The sequence below is a fragment of the Cryptomeria japonica genome, chromosome 3 (assembly GCF_030272615.1).
Source record: "Cryptomeria japonica chromosome 3, Sugi_1.0, whole genome shotgun sequence".
Taxonomy (NCBI): domain Eukaryota; kingdom Viridiplantae; phylum Streptophyta; class Pinopsida; order Cupressales; family Cupressaceae; genus Cryptomeria; species Cryptomeria japonica.
The window spans coordinates 328,215,199-328,233,040 of record NC_081407.1 but is presented as its reverse complement, the minus strand read 5'-3'; the positions used below and the strand labels follow the sequence as shown (position 1 = coordinate 328,233,040).

Genomic DNA, 17,842 nt, shown 5'->3' with positions numbered 1-17,842 from the left:
TGTAGTAGAATTCATGTGTTAAACACACTACAATATAATATCACATAAAACCCATACTAAAAATGTGTAAAAATAGATGTTAAATTGTTAGCATGATTCTTTGATACAAATATAGACATTTCAAACATGCCGCATATCGTGGATGCTAAAAGTGAATACAGTGGTACCAAACATTAAATCTATAACTAGTCAAAATTGACCAAAAAACAAAATAAGGTACTTATCATCATTATTTCTAGATTACTAAATATAAAACATGAGCCAAACATCATAAAATAAACCTCAAAAAGGCATAAGAGAGGGTGCGGGACAACGAAAAAAATACAATCTACGATAAAGATGATAGTGTACTAATCCTTTCAACAACCGACACTACTCTGGATTCATGGGTTCTTGATTCCAGTGCCTCCCATCATGCTACCTCATGTCTTGAAGCGTTCATTAACTACCATGAAGGTCATTTTGGAAATGTTTTCTTAGGAGATAACAAAGCTTGTGAAATTACAGGCAAAGGGGATGTATTGCTGCCATTAGAAGGTGGTAAAACATGGCTGCTCAAAGATGTTTGCCATGTCCCAAAATTGAAGCGGAATTTGATATCCGTTGGACAACTCTTTGATCAAGGTCTTAATATAAATTTTCTCCTGGATACATGGAAGGTAACTCATGGTACCATGCTGATTGCAAATGGTAATAAAGTGGGTAGTCTATACATATTTAAGACTCATGGTGAAGTGGGAGCTGCAATGGTGATTGAGGACAACAAAGCGGATCTTTGGCATCAAAGACTTGGGCATATTAGCAAGAAAGGACTCCATGTTATGCACACAAGAAATCAACTTTTGGGCCTCAAACTTGTTGACTTAGCCTTTTGTGAACATTGCACACAAGAAATCAGCTTTTGGGCCTCAAACTTGTTGACTTAGCCTTTTGTGAACATTGCCTTTATGGCAAACAAAAGAGAGTCAATTTTTTGAAAGGTGGGTGTGACACAAAGACAATACCACTAGAGCTTGTATAATTGGATGTTTTTGGGCCTACCGAAGTAACCTCCATTGGAGGAGCTAACTATTTTGTCACCTTTCTTGATGATTGTACAAGAAAAGTATGGATTTATATGCTTTCTAAGAAATCTGAAGTTTTTTCAAAATTTAAAATTTTCAAAGCATTAGTTGAAAATCAGATTGGGCATAAGATTAAGTGTTTGCAAACCGATAATGGTGGAGAATTTTGTTCACATGAATTTGATAATTTTTGTGTTGATAATGGGATTAGAAGGATTAAGGTTATTCCTTTCACTCCTCAAGAAAACAATGCAGCCGAGAGGATGAATAGGACAATTCTTGAAAAGGCACAATGTATGTTGTCTAATGTAGGTTTAGGCAAGGAATTTTGGGCAGAAGCATGTAACACGCCAATGTATTTAATCAACCGAAGTCCCTCATCTAAATTAGATTTTGGTATTCCGGAAGAGGAATGGCAAGGGAAGAGGATTTCATACTCGCATCTTCATGTGTTTAGATGCGAAGCCTTCTCACATATACCCAAGGAAAAGCAAACCAAATTGGATCCAAAGTTGATGAAATGTATTTTTGTGGGGTATGGTGATGAGCAATTTGTAGTCCGTTGGACTTCACTTCCAAATTGGAACCAAATTGGATGTGGTATGCAAGGTATTTTGTAGTCTATTGGACTTCACTTCCAACAATCTCCCACTAAAGGCCAATGAACTACTGCAACAAGTAGATTCCCCCACTCGAACCTACTATCAGTTATTGGAAAGGCTGAGAGAAGCTCGACAGAAATTGAACTTCTCCCACTTAACTACTTTAGTGAGCACATCAACCGAATTCATGTCGGTATGAATTTTATCTACATGAAACTTGCCTTCTTTGACCATATGGCGAACATAATGACTGCAAACATCAACATGTTTAGACCGAGGATGAGATGTCTGATGTTTAGTCATAAAGATGGCACTGCTATTATCACAAAACAAAGCAAAATGTGATTTCTTCAAACCCAACTTGCTTAACAAGAGTTGCAACCATACCATCTCCTTTTCTCCCTCAGAAAGAGCTATGTATTCAGCCTCTGCAGTTGATTGAGCAATTGTATGTTGTAATTTTGAAGCCCAACTAATCGTTGCCTCGACAAATGTGAAAGCATAACCCGAAGTAGACTTTCTTTTGTCTAAATCATCGACAAAATCAGAATCAATAAACCCTTGCAAAATTGTCTTGCCCTTTCAAAACCATAAACAAAAATCAGAAGTACCCTTGAGATACCGCAAGATATACTTGACCGCCTCCCAATGTGATTTGCTCGAATTAGCCATAAATCTACTCACCACTCCCACGACATGAGCAATGTCCGGACGAGTAGACACCATAGCGTACATAAGGCTGCCAACTGCAAATTTGTATGGAATTTTGTCCATAAACTCATTATCTTCTTGTATTTTTTGACACAATTGAGAAGACAACTGGAAATGAGAGGCTAAGGGTACGCAAACAGACTTAGCATCCACCATACCAAATCTGTCCAATACTTTTTTAATGTAATCTTGCTGAGATAGTTTGAGTTCTCTCTTTTTCCTATCCCGAAAAATAGTCATTCCTAGAATCTTCTTTTCTAACCCTAAGTATTTCATGGCAAATTCCTTTGCTAAATGAGTTTTAAGTTCACTCACGATCTTCATGCTTGTGCCGGCCACTAGCATATCATTCACATAAAGGAGAAGTATGACAAATTTGCCATTAGGAAGCTTTTTAAAGTAGATACAAGGATCAAAGTCGCTGCGAGTAAACTTGTGATCAATCATGAATTTGTCAAATTTAAGATACCATTGGCAGGGGGCTTGCTTAAGCCCATACAAGCTGCGTTTCAATATGCAATATAGGTGTTCCTGCCCCTTTCTAATGAACCCTTCTGGCTGATGCATAAATAGTTCCTCATCAAGATTGCCATAGAGAAATGTCGTCTTCACATCCAGCTGTTCAAGCTCAAGATCCCAGTCTGCAACCAATCCCAATACTGCTTGGATGGTAGTCATTTTGACTACTGGCGAGAAAATTTCTTTGAAATCGAGGTCTTGTTGCTGAGCATATCCCTTGACTACTAGTCTTGCCCGAAATATTTTGCGACCACCAGCTTCATCTTTTAGTTTATACACCCATTTATTTCTTAATGCCTTTTTGTCAGGCGGAAGTGACACTAAATCCCATGCTTGATTTCACAATAGTGCATCCATTTCTTCGCACATTGCAGCGTGCTTGTTATCATAATCTGCAATTTTACAAGCTTCTTTGTATGTTGCAGGCTTTGTTTGATCAGAGATTAGCAAAGTAGGTTCAACTTCTTCACAAAACAATAAATCATAGTCGAAGAACTTTACAGGAGGTCGCCTTTGTCTGGTTGATTTTTTTAATTGACTCTCTGATGGAGTAGTAGAATCATTCAATTTATTTGTTCTCTATTTATGCAAATCGATATCACTATTATTTAATGAGTGACTCCCACTATTAATATGCTTGGTAATGTCTCTGTTTGTTTTCCTATCTGCAGGGTGATCAATGGCCTGTGGATTTTTATCCATGAGAGATGCAGGCAGATAGCGGGAGGGAGAACCTGCAGAAATTTCATCCATGACGTGCATTGGGTGAGTGTGCTGGGAGCTCGATGTCGTGGCAACATCCTCCATGACCTGCATGGGGGGTGATTCTGCGGTTGGACTGCGGAGGTGGAGCCTACAAGGATCTCGTGGGGGAGACTACAGGGAGCTCGCAGTGGCGAGTCATGCGAGGAGTGAGGCGGGGAAGGCCGTCGTGGAGACAGAGGTGGATGTGATGCATGGTGTGAAGACTTCACAGTATGCCATGGGGAGAATGGAGCATAATCTGCAGGATACGGTGGAGATGCAGACCACCGTGGAGAATGCCTAACCAATTGGTGATGATGTGAGCCAAAATGCTCACGGTATGGGTGTTCCTCCATATTTTCTGTGACATGAGTGCTAGTTTGGGGAGGATGTGCTCTGTTCTGCAAATCCCCAATTTCAAAATTAAACGGAGAACAACCATTGCCAACACTCTCTTCATCATTCTCAGTCTGAGTTGTATTCCATCATGGTAGACAACATAGGGGCTCCCACTGGATGAGAGATCGGAGCACTAGTAGCATAATTTTGAAACAAAGACATAGGGATATATTCTTTTTCTGATTCATTAGAATCTTGTAGCACAGGAAAGGACGTCTCAAGAAAAATGACATCCTTGGTGAGAACAATTCTTTGATGAACAAGATCCCATAATCTAAAACCAAATTTCTCTTCACCATACCCCACAAAAATACATTTCAACGACTTTGGATCCAATTTGGTTTGTTTTTCCTTGGGTATATGCGACAAGGCTTCACATCCAAACACATGAAGATGTGAGTATGAAATCCTCTTCCCTTGCCATTCCTCTTTCAGAATACCAAAATCCAATTTAGATGAGGGACTTCAGTTGATTAAATACATTGTCATGTTACACGCTTCCGCCCAAAATTCCTTGCCTAAACTTGCATTAGACAACATACATCGTGCCTTTTCAAGAATTGTCCTATTCATCCTTTCAGCTGCACCATTTTCTTGAGGAGTGAAAGGAATAACCTTAATTCTTCTAATCCCATTATCAACACAAAAATTATCAAATTCATGTGAAAAAAAATCTTCACCATTATCGGTTTGTAAACACTTAATCTTATGCCCAATCTAATTTTCAACTAATGCTTTGAAAATTTTAAATTTTGAAAAGACTTCAGATTTCATAGAAAGCATTATAAATCCATACTTTTCTTGTACAATCATCAAGAAAGGTGACAAAATAGTTAGCTCCTCCAATGAAGGTTACCTCGGTAGGCCCAAAAACATCTAAGTATACAAGCTCCAATGGTGTTGTCTTTGTGTCACGCCCACCTTTCAAAAAACTGAATCTCTTTTGTTTGCCATAAAGGCAATGTTCACAAAAGGCTAAGTCAACAAGTTTGAGGCCCAGAAGCTAATTTCTTATGTGCATAACATGGATTCCTTTCTTGCTAATATGCCCAAGTCTTTGATGCCAAAGATCCACTTTGATGTCCTCAATCACCATTGCAGCTCCCACTTCACCATGAGTCTTAGATATGTATAGAATACCCACTTTATTACCATTTGCAATCAACATGGTACCATGAGTTACCTTCCATGTATCTGGGAGAAAATTTACATTAAGACCTTGATCAAAGAGTTGTCCAACGGATATCAAATTCCGCTTCAATTTTGCAACATGGAGAACATCTTTGAGCAACCATTTTTTACCACCTTCTAATGGCAGCAATACATCCCCTTTGCCTGTAATTTCACAAGCTTTGTTATCTCCTAAGAAAACATTTCCAAAATGACCTTCATGGTAGTTAATGAATGCTTCAAGACATGAGGTAGCATGATGGGAGGCACCAAAATCAAGCACCCATGAATTCAGAGTAGTGTTGGTTGTTGAAAGGATTAGTACACTATCATCTTTATCATAGACTGTATTTGCTTCACTGTCTCACACCCTCTCTTGTTCCCTTTTTAGGTTTCTACAATCCTTCTTTACATGACCAACTTTGCCACAAAACCAACAATCACCATTTCTGGTTCTAGACTTCGATCTCCTTGCTGATTTCGAACGTCTATGATAATTATTTCTGCCTCTATTATGACTTCTACCTCTATTTTCGGTGTTGACCACCGTTAAGGCTTCACTGGATGAAGGTTCATCATTCTTTCTTCTCAAATCCTCGCTGAGAAGAGTAGCTTCTATATCATTAAAAACCAACTTATTTTTATTGGATATTGATGTGCTAACTGTTGTTACAACGCCATCCCAACTTCTTGGCAAAGAACATAATAAGAGAACAACCTTGCTCTCATCATCTTATGTCATCCCCACCGAAGTCACTTGACTAATCAATGTATTAAATTCATTGATGTGGTTTGCCATAACACAACCTTCCTTCATTTTCAGTTTGTACAAGCACTTCATGATAAACACTTTAATTGCAGTTGATGCCATTTCATACATGCCCGTGAGTCTATCTTATACATTTTTTGTTGTTGCATCACCCGTGATATTGAAGAGAACATTATTGGACAACGAGAGAAAAATTGTCACTCTTGCCTTCTTGTCTAATTTTTCCCATTCTTCATCAGCCATCCCAGCTGGCTTCTTTGCTTTCCCTTCAAGCGCGAGTGAAAGGTCTTGCTTTATCAGCAAAGACTCCATCTGCACCTTCCATAACCCGAAGCTCTGACCGAAAAACTTCTCTATCTTCGCTTCTTCCATGATTCTGGAATTTCAACCACCAAAATCTTAACAACAATCTAACCTTGCTTTGATACCACTTGTTAGGATGAAGAAACGAATTTAAAACAACAGAGAAAACAAAATTATAAATACACAACATAGACAAATGAGACACACAGATTTATCATGGTTTGGTAATTGCCTACGTCCACACTTGAAGCAGGGGAATCAATAGATTAATAACCAATCTAGTTTACACACATACATAGCTACAAGCAGCTCCAGAAAAATCACTCTACAAATGATATACAATTAGCTATTAAAGAGCTTACAAGGAGAAGTTGAAGAGCCAAGAGTTTTGGGGTCAAGAGGAAGGAGTTCGTTGGACTTCACTTCCAACAATACCTTCATCAGTGGTTCACAATATTCCATGAGGAAGTAATAGAGAAGTTCTTTTGTACAACAAATCATTGATATAGATACAAATAGTAGAACAGAGGGTTTACACATGTACATGGGTTCCTTTAGCTTGAATATACACCAAACATGGAAAATATTTACTAGGGAGACCATGCAATTGTACAAAAAGTAAAAACATTATTTGAAAAATGTCACTATATAGAATCCTCATAGTCCATCTAATAGAAACAACACAAAACATCAATATTCACAAGATCCTTTCTTATTAAATACAATTGAGATTTTCTATAGAAATAGATTTTGTTATTATGAATATTTAATCAATTCTTTTTAAAGGCACAAAAAATGCATTGAAACAACATGCCTACATAAGAAGTGTGAAAATTGTAAAAAATTTGATACAATGATCATTGGAATAAGTGTATTAATCTTCCTTGAGTTATGATTAATTTGGAAAGAAAACATGTGTTTTTGCATGAAATGATGATAGATTAAACATTCACAATACAAGAGATGATTTTAATATCGAGAGCTAATATGGATTGGAAATCCATTATTTAAAAAATGCTTGTTCTCAAATGCATTGTGCAATATGCATGTAAAGTAGAAAGAAAATTAGAGTGTTGTATTGATGCGCTATCAAAGATATGAAGAAATTAAGTACCAAAAGACCAAGATCTAGTAACATATATAAAATTGATGATAGAGATTGTTGTAGATCCTGATATGGATATGCAAGAAACATGAACATGCTATAGAAATTGCTACTTGTTATTACCAATTGCTCCTTTACACATTAAATATTGGTAAAAAATTATTCCATTATATCATAAGAAATTTGGATAAAAATACATTAGATTGATCTAAATCCATATTCCTACATGCAATGCCTTGTTGAGATGGAAACAATAACAAATAATTGCATTTGTAGATTCCTTATTTTATTCTTGTTACAAAGGGTGCAAGTGGAAAGATGGAAATAATAGACAATTGTCTTGATGTATTTTCTTGATTCTATACTATTCCAAATGAGGATTCACAATATTTTGAAACATTATATTGGAGTGAGCTACTTCTCTACAAGAATTTTTGTGACATTGCCATAGATAGGGTCTCATTAAAGATGGCATTATTGCAAATTGTAAGGAAATGAATACTATGTGTGGCATAACAATCGCATAATGGATACAAAGGTTAATCATACAAATGTGGAGGACATTGATAATAATATAGAAACAGGAAATATAATGAAAATAAATGAATGAGAGTTGCTATCACAAATAGGCCTTGTTAGTGATGGAAATCTAAATTGCCTTGAAATTCTTAGTATATGTGATTTTGACAATATTAACAAATGAGATGAACATACTAAAGCTCCAGATTTACAAGAGACTACACAACATTTCACAAGCACGAATAAGATGTCCCAACAAGATGACCAATCCATATTAGAGTTGAATAATCTACCATATCCACTATTTTCCAAACAATAACTGGCACTTACTGTGATTAAAGAACACTATAATGTTAATTCCTTCAACCAACCCTTGCATATGATCATTTAAGAAATAACAAATACAAAAAAATCATATTTAATTCATTGCATCAAACATGCACTTTGGACTTTAACATCACAAAATATAACCCACTCCTTATTTTTTCTTCTATAGGAATTGTTGTGTTCAACATGCATGGCTCAACTATACATTCAACCCGTATAATTCTAATAGAAGAAATACAATTGTTAAAGGAGTAGTCACTAATAGTATTTCAATGTGAAATACCTTCTTCTTGTAGATGAGATGAACTTCATAATGCCAAGGTTATTATTGAAAATAGATAGTTCATTATGTGAAGATTTTCCCCACCAACAACACATATGCTTTAGTGGTACATATGCCATTCTTGTAGGTGACTTGGCACAACCACCACTTGTTATGGACAAACCTATCTACACTTCAAACTCAAATACCAAATTCCATGACAAGAATTAACTAGAATTGTCACATTACAAATAGTTTTTCATTAATAAAGTGACACTCAAAATCAAATTGAATTTTGTTGAATATTACAAAACATACATGATGCAAAATTGGTTGAACATGATTGAGAATTACTAATGAACCACATAAACATATTCTTATCAAAAATATTTTGACCACTCAATGCACCTATTTGCTACAAATGATTTAATGAGCATACATAACGAAAAATACTTAGATACTAAAAATCCCAATTGCACTTAGTGTTGTACTAAAAAACACACATAAAATCAAACATTGATAATGATGTTGATCAACTTCTCTACGAACTCTTCATATGCAAATGCCAACAAATCACATTAACAACAACCTTGCAAATTCAAATAGGTATTGTAAATGGGTCTCTTCGAGAAGTAGTAGATATTGTGTACACAATTAATTCTAAACCACCCAATTTACCTTTTATGTAATAGTGTGATTTGATACTTACAACTGTCCACAATAGAACCAAATGACCCAAATATTATACCTATAATACCTATATTGCTACATAATCTTGACATATTGAACCATCCATAACATGCACAATTACAATAGATAAATCCCAAATATTAACACTCAATAAAGCAACAATCAATATCAGTAAAACAAAAGAGAAGAGTTGAATTTTATAGCTATATCTAGAGTTAAATCAATAAATGAACTTCATATAGAACCACCATTATCCTTTGATCAATATTAAAAATGAAATATAAAATATAGATAATTGAGAAAAAAGAAGAGTTTGGACTATATTTACTCTCATTATAATGAGTGTAACTAGGAATTTGGGAAAAAGCATCAAAAACACATAATTAGGCAACCACAAACCTAACTGGTTATGATAAAAACTCCCAATTCAATCAATATAAGAATGAAAGACAAAACATCAAAAGAAAGCGCAAACCAAAATGCAAATGTTGCCTCCATTGACCTCCATTGTTCTTCTTTCACCTTCAAATGAGACTTTGTAGATTTCACCTACAAGTGCAAATGCAAGTAAAATCAAGTTGATAATGAGAGATGAAAATTGTAGCATAAGGTTACTCGAAATGTGGTTGTTAAAATGATTGAAAAATTAAATCAATTTATAGAGAAAAATGTCTCCAAAATGACTGAGAAAATCAAGGCAAATGGAAGAGGCAAATTGATTCAAAAATGACATAATTGATATGACAAAATATGACAAATTGCTATGACAAAATATGACAAACTGCTATGTCAATTTATGACGAATTGAAGAGAGATTCATGCTTCATGATTTGTGACAAATTAGCCTTAAAATTTGCTCATTGATTTATGACAAATTGAGCACAAAAACAACTTATTGATTTGAGCAAAAGGTGGAGACAAATTAGTGAAGAAATGGTGGAAGAAATTATAGGAAATGAGAAGCATGAAATAAGGGATGACAAATTATGACAAAATTAGGGAAAAATTAAGGGAACGAAATGTGAGAATAATTAATAACTTTTCATTTATTAATTAGCCCACAAAAGGGAAATTAGTCAATTAAATAAAATATTTAATTGTGACACAAGACATAGGGTAATCCTAAGGAGGATGTTAGCAAAGGATTAATAATTAAAGAATTATTTAACCCTGGGAGAGAGACATAAGTCAAGATGATGTCATGAAATAATTAACATGATCAAGATAAGGATTTAATGATTGAATTGATTGATTGATATAATGATTGACAAATTAACTAAATTTGATTGAAATCAATGCTCAAGATCGATCGTAATGATTGAAATGACAAAGAAAATTGACAAAGATAAATGATTAATGGTTGATAAAGGATAATTGATTGATAATGATTGATGACAAGACATTGAGAATTGATTGGAATCAATTGAGCTAGATGCTAATAGAAATTGATTAGGGTTAAAATGATGGTTATATGACATTGATAGCTAACCATGATCATGAAATGACAATTGAGATTGATATCGATAAGACCCAAATTGAAACAACTGAATAGGATCAAATAGGAAGAGAAAACAGCAGAATGACACAATGTTGACAAATGATAAAGAACAAATGTGTAACATAGAAGAAGTGTGAGTAAAATGCGAAAACCTAAAAGAAGGTAATGTGAACTTGTTAAAGTATGACACTGCACGCGTTAACCATTTTTAGATGCTTGATGTACACAAATGTTAATGCAACCTTTTGAATCTATTCTTTTATAACCATCTTCATATTGAATGCTTTAGAAAAAGAAATTCTCATCTAATATGTTTAGAATTTCATGGTCTATAGATGCATGCTTGACATTTGTATATCAATGAGTTGAAAGATTTTTCCATGTTCTCAGCATTATATTTTCTTACCATAAGCTTTCCATCTTTTACAATTTATACCTTTAACATAAGATGAATTGTGCCTTATGATATAAGTCTACCATCTCCTTGTTTAAATATATAAGAACCAAAGAAGCAAAGCAAAAACCTCGATTCAGGGTTGTTGATTGAAGCAAAAGAAATTGTCAACTATAAGTGAAACAAAATTGATATTAATATAGTATATAATACAAATATTTTTGAAATTTCTAGACAACATTGTATCCATTTCAAGACTATAATTCAAAATTTCATTGTATCTAAACATATATCAAATTATACATAACTATAAAAAGTTACCAAATGATTGCTGAGAGTACATGCGTATGTATAGATTTGGATTCATCCTATCTTCTTGGAACACATCCTTGGCCATCTCTTATAAATGCAAGATCGAGAGGTTTATGGATCCCTCGACCTGCTTATCCTACTAAAGTTTGCTTAATTTGGTGGAAGGGCACAAATGCCCCAATTTGCATTCTGACCTTGACATCTATTGAGTTTGCTTGGAGGTCCCCTCTCTACATAAAAAAGCATTTTAACATTCGAGTATCTAGACAGCGTAAAGGAGCCAAAACAAAACAAAAATATCTTTCCATGGTAATGGATGCCAAAATGGATAAGCACTAACTCGAATTTTAAAAAATAAACATCGAATTTAAATCTATTGGAACTTTCACAACTTGAATCTATGGGCGAAACCTGTGAAAAACATGGCTACGGCTGGCCCTAACAACTGTAACCGTAATTCGATGCAAAAATATAGACAAACCTGTTAAATTATTATATTATTATCACTATTTATTTTTGCATTGGAAGCCACGGAGCGCTGCAAAGCAAGGCATCAGGATTTATTATTGCACTGTGTTGTTATTAGAATTTCAAAGGAAAAAAATAACGGGTGATTCGAGCAGACACCATGCAAGCTCTGAGAGGTCCCAGCAAATACGATGATGAACCTAGTCGTCATCCATCTCTCAAAATCAATGCCAAGGTGCTTTAAAATTCTTTTGAATGTTTTTCTTTGTTTGTTAATGTTCAATTTAGAATCTTAATGTAAACATTCACTAGCTTCATCTATTTTGAATAGCACCAGCTTCATCTATTTTGAATCGCTATGAATTATTTGCTTGTATTTCAAAAGTCTGTAGTGCATGGGATTCAACATGCGATTGAGGGTAATTGCATGTTTTAGATTTTGACCTTAAACCCATTTTACTTTGGAAATTGTTTGTGTTTTTAAGTTAAAATGTTAAGAATGAAATGAAATGAAGGATTTTAATAACATCCATGAGGCCAAAGCAGCCTATAGGATCCACGGACAGCGCACACCTCACAAATTCAGGGCACTGAGACCTTAATCTGCATGTAACCTCTTCTTAAGATATGCTTTTTTGCAGTTAATTTTTATCAACAGATTCGCTATTTTTTCGAGTTTTGTTTCTTCAAACAAAGTGTTTAAATTGTTCGTTTTCAAAATATCTTCATAAATGGCCCGGATGTCACTGTATGCCGGGCATTCCAAAACAAAATGTCTCTCTGTCTCTACTGCTCCTGTGTTGCAAAATAAGCATATCCTCTTTTCCCCGTCTTTTTTAGGTATCATCCATCTACTCGTTTCACATCTCAAGTGATGAGAGCTGGTTCTTAACCGAACCATTAGCATTTTTGCTTTCCATTTAATATTTGCTCTTATGTAGGCTTTTTCTTCGTGATCTTTTGTGGGGTTGAATTCTGTGATATAGTAGGCTTTTTAATGTCCATCTTGTTTTGTCCATAACCTGCTCCTGAATTTTTTCTTCACAATTTTTTTTATTTCTTCATTGGTTTCATCCATGTGTTCTTCCTTCTATCTAGTCTTTCCTCCAGTATCAACTTAGGCCAATGATGTTTTTCCATATTTTGAGTCTTCTTTAGATAGCTTACCAAATGAACCATCGCTAAAGCTTCCAAGGGGTAGGTGCTGGTTTCTGCCAATAGAATCTCATATGGAACAGAGGTTTTAATTTTGAAACTACTAATGATTAAATGTTTTTGAATCCTTTCTAGTCGTCTCCACTTCTGATCTGACATATTGCTGTCCCAAATTTCACATCTGTATGGAATCACTAGAGTGACCAGCAGACCGAAAAGCATTCTCTTGCTTTTCCATTCCAAAAGTTCTGCATATCTGCACCTATTTTGTAGCGAGTACAATGCTTTCCATCCACCTTGAATTAGATATGCTTACTTACCAAACTCTTATTGTATTGAGTGGGCATGCTATGTGTCTTGTTATAAACACCCAATGCCCAACTCCTCTTTTGTGGACGAGGGTTGACATCATGCTTGTTTTGTCATTGTATTCTCTGCTTTCAAAATTGTTGAATCATAGTCTCAGTATTCTTCCAAATTAGACGAAGTGAGTATCCAAGGTCTCATTTGTTTTCAATGGTTCTGGTCAATCCCGATTTCAATTTATATCTAGTGGCTTATGTCATGTTTGAGTTGTGATTCCCCTATGCTTTCAAAATAATTGTCATGTCAGTGTTGACTACTCACATACACCGAGTACCAAAATCTTCATCCGTACCCAGAGATTCATGTTTTAGTTGTGTTCTGATCATACTCTTTCCTTTCAAAATAGTCGAATAATGGTTACAATACTCTTCCACATTACATACAGGCGTTACCCAAGTCTTTATTTGAATTCAGTGTTTCATTTCTATATTCATTTTTATTCAACACTTCCTGTCAACTCTCATTTGCATTCAGTGGTTCTGGTATGCTAGAATCATGATCGCACTATTTGCTTTCAGAATAGTTGAATCATAGATTCAGTACTTTACAAATCACATACAGCTTATACTTAAATCCCTATTTGTATTGAATGGTTGATGCCATACTTTCCTCTAATTGCACTCAAGTACTCTTTTCGAGTGCCTGGGCTCTTCTAGTTCACTCAATACTCAGAGGAAAACTAGCACAGCTATCTCTCTGTGTTTGAGATCAATTTTCCAATTGAAATTAAAACTAAGAATGAAATTTCATAATTCTCTGATGCTGTCCCGTGCACCCAGGGTAAGCATGTAAGAGAGCCATACACCGGTAATGCACCTTGGTTATACAAGTAGTTATTCTTAGTTGGGTGCTTTTAACTCAGTTGACTTTTTTTTAAAGTATATTACCAATTTGTTTTCTGACAATTTGCCAAGTGCTGACTCAAATTTTACACCTTAGCTTGTCAAGTCACTCAAGTCTGATCTACCATTCCCGTGACAGTGAATTAAATACATTTTGTGTTTCTGAATAACAGTCGATTCTATACACACAGTAAATTATCTATCTTATTTTTATGGACCCAAAAATACATGTTTATATAGCAAATGACATTTTTGGACGGGAACCCCTTATTCATTTCTTAGGAAAACGCCTCTATTGTTGTGGATAAGAAAGGTGCTCAATACAATATAATGTGCTAAAAATAAATTGGTTAGAACAGTAATAGGTGTATGCATAGTGGCTAGTTTAATTGTGCGAGAAGAGGAGACTAAAACTTATCCAACACAATCTTTTGAGCCAAGAATCCTCCTTTCATTGGACAAGAAGTTATACCATATTACTGCAATTTTGTGTTTTCATTCTGACTTAAAGAATCTGGCTGGAAAGAATATTAGCATGTCTTACAGCTAGAGCTAATTTTAAGTCTGATAAATGTAAATGAACTGTGCTGGAAGTTGTATATCAGTCTTTATTTGAAGTTTTTGTGTTACAACAATATTCTGAATCAAAAAGTTTTTGAATAAGATTACAGACTGATAGAGAAAACAAGAGTGTTCTTGATATTATCTCGCAGATTGTACTTTGTAATTGCCAAATACAGCTTTGAATGCTATCAGCTATATAGTTCTTTGCAGAAACTGAGGTACTTATTCCAAAATGCAGGATTTTCCTTTTTGAGAATAACAGATTCTATATATGGTCGGAATCGGTTATTTAAGAATAAGAAATAATCATGAGTGGTGATTGATGTTCTCTGAACTTGTAAGAACAATAAGTTCAAGTAGTCTGCAATCTATGTTGTGAAATTGGAAATGTAGAACAATTGTATTTTTTAAAGCAAATTAATATGGCTTCTGTATTCATTTTTATGACTGTAATCTTAATCTTGCCCTATTAGTAGCCATTCTACTTTTTCATCCTAGAAGTTTAACAGAGATTGATTTCTGTCAATGAACAGTGTTTTGTGATTGCATCTATTGGTAAATTTGGTCCATAATACAGCATTTCTGTGAACTAGCATGGTTCTTCCTCATAGTTTCTGTATTTGTTTAATGTTTTTCCTCAACGTTATTCATACTCACAATAAATGTTACATGAATGTATTCTGTTTCTATCTTAACTAAAGGAAATACTGTAATGCCCCCTGCTATGAGGCCCAGAGGACTTGTACAAAAAAAACCAATGAAAATGCGAATATTTAAAAAAAAAAAAAGATAAACCATACAATTGCATTGAGTTACAAGATACAACATAATTTGTTAATGAGACGGACAATTATAAGCTAGCACTAGTCCTCAAGGCCCCACAACATCGTTTCTCATTATTACCAATAACCCAACATACACGAGCATGAGAAGCATCATAAAATACATTAACACCATCTATTACAAAGGATCATGATACATGTTACATTGCCATGAGAATATACATATGATCATTAGTTACATTACAAGGTATCCATATGGATATAGTCTCCAAGAGTACAAATAAGCGAGAAGTACATAGATCTGCATCAATATGAACGTCTTCAATCTTCACGCGAGCCACCATGATCATGCTAAAGGATGAACAAAACTTAATGGGTGCAAAAAGCACTCCACCCAACCATGTGGTACCATCAGGTCCACCCCCCGTGCTAGGAGGTATCAGCCAGACCCATAAGACAGAAGTAAGCATAAGAGGACTCACACTAGACTCACACTAGACTCACAAGACTACTATCACAAGAGAGTCACAAGAGAGTCACAAGTAAACCAACCAATTCCAGAGGCACTAAGCAAACCAAGGAAAGAAAAGTAACCATAAGAGACCACTAGGTATGCAATAGGGAAGAGTGTCATTACTAGGCTATCATGGGTTAACCTGGTGAGTTTTCACTAGGTCTAGGCCCCCATCTTGGGTTACCTTGGTGACCTCTACCAACCCTCGGCCCCCATACAAACATTAGTGGACCACACCAACCTTTCGAAGAGACAAGATTGGTGGATGCCATTCCAGGCCTTCTCTACTTACCTCAGACCTAAACAAGCATCCGAGAGTAAGAGAGGCAACGATTAATCTTTTTAAAGTGATCTAACTACCCACCCAAGTTCATTATTTAAATTTCCACTTGATTACAAAACCCTCATTGAGTTACCCTGGTGACCACTTTGGGTCCCGACCCCCAATGAAAGCCATTCCCCCTTGACTTGCACCTAGGAATTCAAAATACATCACAGGGTCTATGACACCCGAAACCACAAAGAGACATACCTCCTACCATAGCAAGGCTCGACTCACTTGTTAGAACAAGGTTACAAACAAGGAGGTACAATACAAAACAATGAATGATTAACTAACAAAGAAGACATGCAAGACACTAATCACATTACATTAAGAGATGAGGAATATCCATACGCAATAAAGAACTCAACCATTTCCTTAGCCTCTGGAACCAAAATACATTAAACAACATACCTATGTTTCCAACTATGATTGACGATATCCAAAAGCAAAAACAAGGTCTCATAATGCCAAACTTAAGAGAACCAATCATAATTAAATGCCATAAGAGACCTTAACATTATCTATACATCATTTAATTTTTAGTTAATATTAATTTTAATAACCCAAAAATAAAACCACTATTAACGACTAAATTCCTTATAATTTGCACAATAACATTGACATTTTGTCATTCATTACATTTAAGAAATCATAATCCATTCCTACAATTCTGCTATCATTAATTTTGGTTAGACAACTAATTAAATGAAAGAATTCCATAAGTTCATATATATATATAAAATATCAAAAGAACTATATTTTTAAGCTCACATATTTGTGCAAGCGCTATCTGAATAAGAATGCATAAGTTCATATATATATATACATAATTATAATCAACTGCTGAAACTACAAAATTTAACGCAAACCCAAAGAATATGACTCATGCCAAAATTACCAGTAGACGGAAAAACATAACTGTCTCAATGGAAAGCCGTGGGAGAGAACCCACGACTGTGGGAAGGCTCCCACAGTGTGGGCTTTCCCCACGGCTGTGGGTCGAACCGCCCACATCGTGGGTGGGCTTCTCCACAGTGTGGGTTTCCCCACGGTTGTGGGTTGAGCCCCCACGACTGTGGGTAGGTTCCCCACAACTCTTCACACAAAGCCAACAAAATAATAAAAAAGCGAAAAACAATAAATAAACCACAAAACAAAATAAACATTGAATTAGAATAAATATATGTTTTTTATAACAAGGATTCTTCACACAAAGCCAACAAAATAATAAAAAAACGAAAAACAATAAATAAACCACAAAAACAAAATAAACATTGAATTAGAATAAATATATGTTTTTTTTAACAAGGATTCTCAAGTTAAAATTTTCAATTAAAGAAAGTTTAACCATTCAGATCCATAAATCGAAATTCATAGAATCACAATTAAGAGGGAAAAACTATAAATATAAGGCCATGACATGAATTACAACCCATAA

The 17,842-nt window shown here is 35.0% G+C and overlaps 1 protein-coding gene across 1 annotated transcript in view; it reads left to right on the top strand.

Annotated features, from left to right (window-relative positions):
* Positions 1-11,623: 11,623 nt before the first annotated feature.
* Positions 11,624-17,842, top strand: part of LOC131068849 (sulfite oxidase) — a 106,659-nt gene continuing 100,440 nt past the window's right edge. Inside the window, exon 1 of the mRNA XM_058004128.2 lies at positions 11,624-12,091. Coding sequence (XP_057860111.2) covers positions 12,017-12,091 — 75 coding nt within the window. The 5' untranslated portion in view covers positions 11,624-12,016. The remainder of the gene's footprint in view (positions 12,092-17,842) is intronic.